This window comes from Lathyrus oleraceus, chromosome 6 (genome assembly GCF_024323335.1).
Source record: "Lathyrus oleraceus cultivar Zhongwan6 chromosome 6, CAAS_Psat_ZW6_1.0, whole genome shotgun sequence".
Taxonomy (NCBI): Eukaryota; Viridiplantae; Streptophyta; class Magnoliopsida; order Fabales; family Fabaceae; genus Lathyrus; species Lathyrus oleraceus.
In genome coordinates, this window is record NC_066584.1 from 62,255,606 (window position 1) to 62,267,746 (window position 12,141).

General features: G+C 41.4%; 1 protein-coding gene across 1 annotated transcript; it reads right to left on the minus strand.

The window, feature by feature from the left end:
• Positions 1-10,021: 10,021 nt before the first annotated feature.
• LOC127094030 (receptor-like protein kinase 5) lies at positions 10,022-11,532 on the minus strand. Its single transcript, XM_051032904.1, has 3 exons — positions 11,479-11,532; positions 10,240-10,804; positions 10,022-10,146 (listed from the first exon to the last, which is right to left on the minus strand). The coding sequence occupies exons 1-3, from the start codon at positions 11,530-11,532 to the stop codon at positions 10,022-10,024; spliced, it is 744 nt and encodes a 247-aa protein (XP_050888861.1).
• Positions 11,533-12,141: the final 609 nt, after the last annotated feature.

The following is a 12,141-nucleotide window of genomic DNA, read 5'->3' on the forward strand; positions in this document are numbered from 1 at the left end:
TGTTTGACTTTGATGCATCTTTGGATGTTTAGTGCTTTTGCTTTGATCTTGTGGAGTTGAGTTCTTGAGACACTTATTGAATTGATGTCACTTCTGACTTGGTCCTATTGTATCCTCCTTTCATCATTCATGCTTTGTTGTGACATGCTTTCTATTGCATCCGAGCACTGTTTACCTGACACTGTTGTTGCTATGATTCTCTTGTTTGGTGCAACTCTTGATTGCACCCCATCTTGTTATTCTAACTTGTTTGTTGAATTTTTGTGAGGGCTCACATGACTCTTGAAGAGATAGCTTGCTTGGTATTCCACTTTATTTGTGGGATACCATTTGGAGATTTATTCTGATTGCTTTGCTGACTTGTTTTCTTTGATGGTGCTAGCTTGAGAGATCTCTGGGTTTCTTGTTTCTTTAGTTGTTATTAATTTGGATCTTTATTCGTGTGGTAAATCTCTTGATCCCTTTTACATCTTTCCAGCATTTTACCGCTTTCTTAGCTGGAAGACCTCGATAGTAGGAAATGTTTTGTGTGTTTACTTTTGTGCCCAAAGACCTCCAAGAGGAGGCACCAGTGCTAAAGACCTCCATGAAGAGGCAATTGACGGATAAAAGGGATTAGTAGTCAATCCCCCGTTATTCAGTGTGTCGTTCTTTATGCTTGCACTACGTGTCGATGCTTCAGAACAAAAGCCCAAGATCTTTTGTCCGGTCAGTCAGTGGAAAGGGTTCCATCTTTCTGAACCCCCACGCTTTGTCATGAGCTCACCCTGTCCAGGGTTAAGAGCTATGAGGTCTTATCCTCATTACCCTTTTGATCTGCTCACCCTGACGTTCAATGTTATTGGTTAAGAGCCCATTTGATTACCTTTCCATGGCTTGTTTGTCGAGGTTGATATGACCCCTCTTGACTAAAGCCCTACCCATGTATGTTTGAGCCCCCTTGTTGGTGCGTTTACTTTATGCTATATGTTTTTGTGTGGTGTGATCGTCTCCCCATAAGACTGCTAGGCTTCGTATAGTCTCTCGTTTGCATGTCAATTAAGGTAGCACGGTTCCTTCATCTATGACTTCCTTTTTGCATGAGCATTCCTAAAACACAAACAAACTCTTTGATTTTCTTTTCTTAAGAATACATTAACTCCTTCTACTACAGGTGAGTAAGTCTCCAAAGGTCGAGCATCCGGTAGATTGCGAAGTAACGTTGTTCATCTAAAAAACACAAAACAAACAAAAATAGGTTAGCCGAGATACGGTGCTCTGATTCTCAATCCTTCTTGAGATACGTATGCAGCAGGGTAGGGCCTGTGCGAGCAATAAATCTTTCTTTTCCCTACTTTGATTTTCTCTCTTTCGCATCGCATATAGGACTTTTTATACACACACTTTAGACATAAATAGCAAGCGTGGATCCTGTGGAGTACCACAGACGTGAAGGGGTGCGATAACCTTCCATTCACGTAACCGGCCCCCTTACTCGGTTTTCTTTGGTTCGAGACTTTGTTTTATCCGTTCCCTATTGGTTATGCAGTACTACCTTTCCCTCCTCTTGGAATAAAAGTACATAGCTGTCGACTCTACTCTTTTTTCTCGCCACTCTTTTCGCGTTTGTACTTGGATTCGGGAAATCCGGGGAGCGACAGCTGGCGACTCTGCTGGGGACTTATTTTCCCTAGTGGGCCTTTCCTAGCGTTTGTTTGTTTATTGTCTATTGTGTGTTATTTATTTATTGCTTTGTATACTTATCTGCTTTCATTGCATCCTATGTGCGCTTTACTGTTTCATGCATACTGTGCTGGCTGTGTATCTGTTTCGCTGTTGGGTGGGAGTCACAAGTGGTAAAAGGCCCAATACACAGGCTATGAGTGAACTTTAGGACACCTAGGAATAGAGTGATTCATGGGAAGCGGGTGGTATGGCGCCACTTAGCGGAACATGGTATCACGAGCAGTTCAGATTCTGATGGGGTATTATCGTTGCATACACCTGGTGTGCATATGATGATATTCTTGAAAGGATTGTTTATCCTGCGTTTCTCTTGACCTTACCCTGGCCTAGATTACACCCGTGAGTGGGGCGGGAATGAATCATTTACAGGTATTGATGGTGACTTGTTCTGATGGTGACTTGTTCTGTTGGTGATCGTGTCCTGTGGTGACTTTTGTTTGGTTCTTGTTGGTGATCGTTGGTTCTGAAGTATGGGTTCTAAGTTGATGATTGTGTTCTATGGTTCCCGGTTCCGAATTCATGCTGAAGTTCTGATCCTGTGCCTTGTGATACACAGCCAACCAACCATTGTTTCATCATTTTGCATCATAGCATGTTTATTTTCAAAAAAAATATAATGCATAAAAAAAAGAAAAAAAGTTAACCCGCATATGCATATCATTTTTCAGGTTTATTCAGGAGTCTGTTCACACCGAGAGATGGCTGCCATTCCAGAGTTGAAGAGGAAGACTTGCACCTAAAACTTTTATCGTGAGTCGTTGACATCTTTGGAAGAATTGGGTAATCTCGTGACCGACCGTAATCAGAAAGTTTTTAATGATCAGTATGGGGATATCTTGGCATTGTTGAAGATGGTGGTTGATCCGGTACCTCTGCAGACTCTCTTACACCTCCTTTCTTGGATGTGCCAAAGGAGGTGGATTTCAAAGTTGTCGCTAAGGCTCTTTACTTGAGCATCAAGGAAGTGAGCGATAATTGGAAACCAAGCGGTGATGTTGTGGGCTTATCCTTGAAGTTCTTGGTAAGGATGGCTAAGGAAGAAGCAAAGAAAGGAAATTGGGTAGCTTTCAACACTCAGTTGGCTGTCATGATTTATGGAGTTATTCTGTTCCCTAGTATGCCTAATTTCGTGGACCTGGCAGCAATCACTATTTTCATTGGAGGAAACCCGGTGCCTACCTTGTTAGCTGACACCTATTATGCGATACACAGCAGGCATGGTAAGTGTGAAGCTATCAGGTGTTGTCTCCCGTTGCTACTCAAGTGGTTCTTGTCTTTTCTACCAACCAATGGACCGTTTGTGGATACTCAGGATACTCGCAAATGGACTCAGAGGATCATGTCGCTCACATCTTATGATATCAAGTGGCAAGCTTATAGGATTAATGTGCGCAATGTCATTATGAGTTGTGGAGAGTTTTGCAATGTTCCACTCATAGGAACTAGGGGTTGCATCAACTATAACCCGGTTCTTTCTCTCCGTCAGTTGGGTTTTGTCATGAATGAAAGGCCGCAAGATGTCGAGATAGCTGAACATGTGTACTTTGAGAAGCGGAGCGATCCAGTAAGATTGGAGCAAGTGGGAAAAGCTTGGGAGAATATTGGTATAAAAGATGGATCTGTTTTAGGGAGAAAGTTTGCAATTGCTATGCCTGCTTACACTGAGTGGGTCAAGGAAAGAGTTAGGACTTTGTTGCTACCATATGACTGGATGGAACCATTACAGGAGCAACCGCCTTTGATCCTTTCTGAGAGTGTGCCTGCTGAGTATTACAAACAAGCCTTAATGGAGAATCGCCAGTTGAAAGAAAACGAACAAGAGATCCAAATGGAGCTTTACAAAGCAAAAGCTGATAGGCTGAATTTGGCTCATAAACTCAAAGGAGTGCAAGGTGAAAGTGCTAGTAAATCAAGAAACAAAAAGAGTTCATATGATGAGATAGAAACAATGTTGGATGAAGAACACCATGAACGCTTGAGATTAGAAAAAGTGGAAGCCAATTACAAAAAGAAGATACGAGACTTGGAAAGACAGCTTAAGGACAAAGATACTCAGTTGAAGAAAGAGGTAGATCTGAGGCATGCAGCAGACAGTCGGCTCAGAGGAAGTGACATCCGTGCATCTCATTTCTGAGAGGAAGTTGTTGAACTCAGGGTGCAACTAAAAGAGAAGCTCACCCCTCTACCTGAGTGTTCAGAGTGTGACCGATTGATGGATCAGTGCCAGTATTTGAAGACTCTCATTCCTGAAGGACAACTTCCCTAGTTTGTCTTGTTGTTATTTTGAGAATCACCTCCAGGATTGTTGGATGGGATTCCTTGTTCTACACTTATGAACTAAATCTTTGCTTGAACCATGTTTGTATGAACCTTATTTCTTATGTCTATGGATGAGATTATCGATGTTTCACTTTTGCTTGTCGTCCAGTGTATGTTGCTTCTTTGTTGTTTATGTTCCGCTTACGGGTGCAGGTTGCACTTTTTCAAAGGTAGACGAGACTCTTGAATACCTGAGAAATGATAAAACATAGCATACGCATCATACACATATCATTCTTGCATCATTACAGGTGTTCTTGAGGAGGATTTCTCATTCTTGTTCCCGTTTTAGGCAGGATTGCTGAGTATCGTCCGCACCGTTACGTAACAAGGCAGAATCAACAGAAGATCATGGATCAATTTCAAGCAGAGCTAGCAGAGATGAGGACCAAAATGGCCCAGTTCATGAGTATGATGCAAGGGGTAGTGCAAGGGCAAAAGGAACTCCGAGCCTTGGTCCAGAGACAAGAAACTGTGATTCCCCCTGTCGGTTAGAATCCGCCAGAAGGAACCCCTGTCAATGACACCGCTGCTGCTACCAGCCCTGTCAACAACTATGCTACTGGTGACGAATTGCGTGGTATTAGAATCAATGGACAACCCATCATTATAGAGGCTGCTAATTCTCGAGCGGCACGTGCTCCGGTTCACCATCCTTCTCATTTGGTTGACAAGCAAGAAGATATGTTCACTATTCTCAGTGATGATGATGAATTTCGAAAGGCAGAAGAGAGAGATAGAAAGGTTGACGCCCTTGCTGAAAAGATTCGCGCCATGGAGTACCAAAATTCTTTGGGCTTTGATGTTACTAACATGGGTTTAGTTGATTGGTTGAGGATCCCGTACAAGTTCAAAGCGCCATCTTTCGACAAGTACAATGGCACTTCTTGTCCCCGAACTCATGTGCAAGCTTAGTACCGGAAGATATCCGCTTATACTGATGATGAAAAAATATGGATGTACTTTTTCCAAGACAGCTTGTCTGGAGCCTCTTTGGATTGGTACATGGACTTGAAAAAAGAATCTGTCAGAAGCTGGAGAGAGTTAGGTTAAGCTTTTCTAAGGCAGTACAAGCATAACATGGACATGGCTCCGAGCAGAACCCAGTTGCAAAGTTTGTTTCAAAAGACCGGTGAGAGTTTCAAGGAATACGCCCAGAGGTGGCGTGAACTAGCTGCGAGAGTACAACCTCCGATGTTGGAGAGAGAATTGACAGATATGTTCATTGGAACCCTGCAAGGTGTATTCATGGATCGTATGGGAAGTTACCCATTTGGTAGTTTTTCGGATGTTGTGATTTGCGGAGAAAGAACTGAAAGTCTTATCAAAGCGGGAAAAATCCAAGACCCTGGTTCTTCAAGTTCTTCAAGTGCTAAGAAACCATTTTCAGGGACACCCAGAAGGAGAGAGGGTGAGACAAATGCTATACATAATCAGAGAAATGGAAACAGAGGACAACAATACCGTCAAGTTACTACTGTGACTATTCCAGCAACCCAACCTCAACAACAACAAAGAGGACAACCACAACAACAACATCAACGCCAATTCCAACCAAGACAAAGAATGCCAGATCGTCATTTTGATCCGTTGCCAATGACTTATGCTGAATTACTCCCTGAACTGCTCAGGTTAAAGTTTGTTGAACTTCGCACTATGGCTCCATTAACAAGGATTCCCGGTAGTTATGATGCTAATGTCCGTTGTGATTTTCATTCTGGTGCGCCAGGGCACCACATCGAGAATTGTCAGGCTTTTTACCATAAAGTTCAAGATTTGATTGATGCCAAGACAATTAACTTTGCTCCTACTCCGAATGTGGTGAATAATCCTATGCCTTAGCATGGAGGGCCCAAAGTAAATGGTGTGGAAGATGGGGAAATTTGAACTTGGTAGTCAATATTAATGATCTTCAGACTTTGTTGTTTGTAGTGAAGGAACGTCTGCTTAGAGGGGGAGTATTCCCGGGATGTGACAAGAATTGTTCAGATTGTCATAATCATGAAAACGGCTGTGTGAAATTGAAAGAAGGTATCCAGGAATTGATGGATGAAGGTTGTTTACAGTTTGATCGAGTAGTGAAAGACCGTGAAGAGGTATTGACTGTTACCATTTACTTTACGCCGTCAGAAGGTCCTGTACGTGCTCCAAGAACTATTAGTGCGCCTGTGACTATTGGTACTCCTGTGACCATAACTGCGCCCGTGACCATATCTGCTTCGGTGACTGTTGGTGTTCCCGTGATTATTAATGCTCCAGTAACTATCAATACTCCTACCACCATTGCTGCTTCTAGTGGAAGACTTTTTGAGAATAGTAGAGCAATTTCGTGGCAATATGACAATGCTTTTTGCAGAAATAGAAGACCAAAGAATCAGACCAGATCAGTAAATCATACTCCAGTGACGATTGGTTCGTCAAATAAGACTCCAGTAACAGTTGGTTCGGCTGTGGGTAATGTGGGAGGACCCAGAGGATTTACGAGAAGTGGTCGTTTGTTTTCACCACAGGTTCCGAAGGATAACAATGCTGAGGCTCTTGCTAGAACAAAAGGAAAACAAGTTGTAGTTGAAGAAGAACCAGTGCGAAAGGAAGTGCCCGAGAGTTCTTTTGAGGAGGATGTGGAGGAATTTTTGAGAATTATCAAGAAAAGTGATTACAAGATCGTGGATCAGTTGAACCAGACACCGTCAAAAATCTCTATTCTCTCTCTATTGATGTGTTCCGAGGCACATCGTAACGCCCTATTGAAAATGTTGAATATGGCTTATGTGCCTCAAGAGATTTCTGTTAACCAGCTTGAAGGTGTTATTGCAAATGTTAACACGAGACATGGTTTGGGTTTCACGGATCTAGACTTGACACCTGAGGGTCACAATCACAATAGAGCTCTGCATATCACGATGGAATGCAAAGGCGCCGTTTTGTCGCATGTTTTGGTTGATATCGGTTCTTCTTTGAATGTGCTTCCCAAAAAGGCCCTGATTAAGCTTGATGTCGAAGGGGTTGTTCTCAAACCAAGTGATCTTGTTGTCCGTGCTTTTGATGGATCCAAGCGATCGGTTTTTGGTGAAGTCACGTTGCCTGTGAAGATCGGCCCGGAAGTGTTTAATATTGTCTTCTATGTGATGGATATTCAACTAGGATTAGTTGTCTGTTGGGGCGTCCCTGGATACATGGAGCCGGAGCAGTTTCTTCGACTCTCCACCAAAAGCTAAAATATGTGTGGGATGGTCAAGTTGTGACCGTGTGTGGCGAAGAGGACATCTTTGTGAGCCATTTATCCTCCTTCAAATATGTGGAGATGGATGGCGAAATTCATGAAACTCTATGTCAAGCTTTTGAGACTGTCAGTATTGAGAAGGTGGCTTTTGTTGAACAGAAGAAACCAGGTACCTCAATTGCATCCTATAAACAAGCTCTGGAGGTCATTCATTCAGGTAACGCGGAAGGCTAGGGAAAGGTGATTGATGTGCCCGTAAAAGAAGACATGTTTGGCATTGGTTATTGTCATACCCCGATTTTGGCCTTGAAAGTTTTTTTTCCATCAATCAGTCATTTGCATTTCTCCTCATGACCATTTCACGTTTAAACTCTTCACTTCATATTGAAAGATCTTTTATTCATTCATGTTACAATCATTTCATTTATGTCCAAGGATGTCCTCACATCATTTAATCATAGTCATGTGATTATTTCATAATCCTAGAGTGTCATCACACGAGTACATGGAAGTTCTAAAATACAAAGAAATATTTTTCTTTCATTCGCATCACATATACATGTTTGGAGTTGTTACAATAGATGTGGAAGTTGATACATTCACTAATGTATCTACAAGCAACTTGGAACAATGTTTCCCATAGGAAAAAGAAAGCTTCCACGGAGATATGCTAAAGAATTCATGAGCCGTACTAGAGGTCACTTATTTTCTAGGTCTTTTGGCTGGAAGCAATTCTTATTATTCATGGAACAAAAGGAGCCAACAATTCTTCGTGCATACACTTCCTTGTGTTTAACCAAGTCAGGGACATTGAAGAAAAGTGAAATATTGGAGTCACTAAAGAATTCAGGACTGCCGGCAAACAAAGACAATGTTGTTGCGGTGATGCAATTTCTAGATGCACATACCTCACTTATGCAATTCTCTCATTCCTTCAATGACTATCTGATTTATCTCTTCATCACGGGAGAAGTGGAAAGAAGGGCCTTCCTGTGCAAGCTTGACTAAACCAGTTGCCATCTTGTCAATATCAGCTTTAGTTTTTGGTTCAATTGCAATCTTAATCACAGGATCAGGGAAGTCCATCCGCTCAAGCACGACCAGACTCACAGGGTCAGAACAACAGTTTCACATTTTTAAGTTGCTCTGGTTCCTTGTTTCATTTTCAAAGAAATCTATCCCTGAAATGTATAGTTTACTGATTAGGAAGAGAAGTTGTCAAGCTGCTCTGGACTTTGCTGCCAGACATGGATTGGATAAGGATGAAGTGTTGAAGTCACAGTGGTTGAATTCTAGCCAAGGAGTAAATGAAATTAATATATTTTTTGGCAAATATAAAGGATAAAATAAATTTGTACTTTCTGAATGTGTTCATAGAGCTGGACCAACAGAAGATGCTGTGAAGGATTTGCTGGCTTATGGTCCACGCATCACTGACCATCATAGATTCTCAGAAGTAGATGATGATGATTCTAGTCATGTATGGGATGTTCGTTTGGCTAGGCTTCAAATTTTGCAATTTAGGGACAGGCTGGAAACATTGCTTGGAATAAACATGGGCAGATTTTTGTGTGCAGGAATACAATAAATTCTATATTATACCTATTAATGAAGCTGCTGTTATTATACAGAAACAGAAAAGTTGTGTTTGAAAGAGACAAGATTCAGACTGTTGAAGATGAAAAGATGCTGAGTTTAGAGTTCCAAATACTATTGATCATTTTTTTACAGAAGAATAACAAAAAAAAAGGATGAGACCCATTCAAACACCGACGTACATCCGTCATTGGTCCCTGTTTCAAAAGCAGTTGTTTAATTCTCCAGCAGTTGCAAGTGAGAGCCTCCATGCTAACTCTTTCCATGTGTGCGTGATCTGCAAAGGACCAACCAAATATGTAAATCTATCATGCATTCAAACAAGACTCTAAGACATCATCCACATGTTAATTATGTCATCCATGAGCAATGCATTGAACATGTGTAAAGAGTTATACCGAAGCCATTGAAACTTGGTCCAACCATAAGTGTTTCGAGCCATGGAAACAAACCGAGTCCAGGCTAATGCTAGCATAAGGCAACAAAACTGGAAACACGCATCGATACATTAGGGACTCACCATTGAAGCAAATCAAAACTCAGATCAATATTAACCTTGTAAAACAGTTTGTTCATTAGTCGGCGCACCGTGAAACCAAACCTGCATCATTTCCAACATAGAATGTTTTTCAAGTGATTCATATTCAAAACATGTCAAAGAGGTTTATTATCAGATAGGTAACATTTTCAAAGCTTTGGATTTATCTTCTTTGAAGTTTAAAGTGAATGGTGCACTTTAAAAGAGGAAACATGGAGCTATAACTGTCAGTCAAAAGCTCAATTTCCTGGTTTGTTACCAATGTGCATGTATTTTATCACATTATCAAAGGTTACTTATATTCTAAAGTACACTTCCTAACTCTAGAGGAACTTAATGCAAACTTCTTAACTGTTATTCTGAATATTCCACCTGCTTTTCCCATTTCGAATTCTTAAGAAGTGGAGCATCATCATAGATACCAACAATCTTCTCCGCATTGGCTTGCAGATCTCTGCAACCGATCAAAATCTTCAAGACTTCCTTCATTGATGGTCTACTAGCTGGAAGTGTTGAAGTGTACATAATCCCGAATTTGAAGATGTTGTGTTACTTGGTTTCACAACATCTTTGTCCAGAAGCTCTTCTATATCAGTTCCTATCTGAATATGGCGCCGCACCTATTCTGCAAGCGACGAGTATTCGTATCCAGGATTAACTTCTTTTCCAGTTGTCAGTTCCAATAGAACCGCTCCAAAGCTGTAAACATCCATCTTTTCATTGACTCTAATTGATTGAGCATATTCTGCAATTCATGCACGAAATAAACATTGAGATCTAATAACTTAAGATAGTCGAATTTTATGTGAAAACGGGAATTTGAAATTGTTTTTTTTACCTGGAGCAATATATCCAAATGTGCCAGCCACAGGTGACATGGTGGCAAGTTCTTCTGGCTTGATCAGTATCTTGGCGAAACCAAAATCAGCAACTTTTGCGTTGAATTGTGAATCCAAAACAATGTTACTTGCTTTCACGTCTCGGTGAATAATAGGTGGCGAGCAATCGTTATACAGGTAGCATAAACCTTGTGCAGCTCCAATGGCTATATGCAATCTCTTCGGCCAATCAATGATGTCATGATGAACCGTACTGGACGCAACCGATGTCTTATTCTTTTTGTGCAGCCACCTATCAAGACTCTGATGTTCATGATACTCATATGCAAGTAGTAGCAAATCATCACTTGAGATACAACACATCAACTTCACAATGTTGTTATGCCGAAATTTTCTTAGTATTTCAACTTCTGCAAGAAATGAATCCACAAGCTCCTGGTCTAACTTTCTGCTACTCCCCCTTATTGTTTTCACTGCAACATAACCTAAACCGTCATCAAGAGCAACGCGATACACAGAGTCAATGCCACAACATTTTGCCTCCGAACGAATCGCACCAAAGCCCTGCGAAAAGAGACGGTTTACCCCGAGTTAACAATAAGACACAAATTAGTATAATCCGTTAAAACACATATTCAAATCTGTTTGAGTTCATGAAGCAAATTCACAAAGGGTTTACTTATTTACCAACAGTAAATGGATTTGGATGGGAAGAAGCAGGGGACCACCAAGCTAGGATGAAGACAAAACCTCCAAGCATCCTCCGTACGAAGGCTCCACTACACAGCAGAAAATGCAGTAGAGGAAAGAGAGGGGTCCTGTATAAAAAGCGTCCACTATTCACATAAACCCTAGAGAAGGGAGCGGCTACTTTTCAAAAAGAAAAGAAAGAAACCCTAGAGACTCAAAAACGAGACAGAGGCTAAAGAACCTGGAGGCGGCTCGCTGTGGAGAGAAACCTAGAGCTTCATCTCGCCGGCATTTGGACGAAGCTGAGACAAGGGCCAAGCAGGAGAACGAGCACGCTTCGGAGTTGAGTCGACGGAGGAGACTCATACCAAGTTTCTGTTACGAAGCCGCTAGGAATCATTGTGAATTTCTGAACACGCTTTGAGCTCCATCAAAACCGTTTCCTCGCAAACACCACAAACGTCGCAATAACTAAGGGAGCTGTGACTGCGAAGAACAGGAGAGGGTTCGAGAAGCACTCATCCTATTGACTTCCTCCCAAAACTTACCAATCCGGTACATTTCTCTCCTTTTCGTCGTCTCACTTTCAGATTCATAAACATGTGTATGGTTCCTCTTTTCTTTGCTTCATTTATTCTGTGGCAAGATGATTGTCTTTATTTTGTTTGATATCGGAAGTTTAACATCGGTGATTAGGGTTCAGGATTTGGTGAGTGTTCTTTGTATTTGTCGTGTGAGGAGAATAGCTTTTTGACAGAGAGGTTTTGAGCGAGTGTTTCAGAGTGAGGAGAGAAAGTTAAAGATGGAAATGTAACATCTCATTTGTTCATTTTCATTTTATTTTAGGAGAGTTAAGGCCACTGTAAGCGGTGCCTTTTCCGCTGCCCAAGGCCGGCTACCTAGTTTTTCTCCCTCTGCACTAATGGCTTTTCGGTCCCCATGTGACCGTTTAACTGTAGCTTTCCTTTTCCCCACGTGCTCCTGAAGATTGTTGGGGAGAATTTTGGATCAGGGTGGGGTTTGGTTGACGCGCCTGGATTCTGCCCTAATGGGCCTCGTGGGCCTTCAAGACCCTCTAATTTGTGAAGTTTTTTTTGGGGTTATATTAGCAGATTTGTTTCTTCTTTTCCTTCTTTTAATAAAAAAATCCAAATTTTATTTGATTTTTGATGAAGTTTTATTTAACAATTAAATCTTTAATATTATTATTA

Bases quoted from the DNA above. Each gene is read 5' to 3' on its own strand.
- LOC127094030 (XM_051032904.1), bottom strand. From the start codon at position 11,532: ATGTTTATGAATCTGAAAGTGAGACGACGAAAAGGAGAGAAATGTACC. The intron at 10,805-11,478 runs GTAAGTTTTGGG...CTCTTTTCGCAG, and splicing joins GAGAGAAATGTACCGGATTG to GGCTTTGGTGCGATTCGTTC. The intron at 10,147-10,239 runs GTAAAAAAAACA...CATGAATTGCAG, and splicing joins ATTTGGATATATTGCTCCAG to AATATGCTCAATCAATTAGA.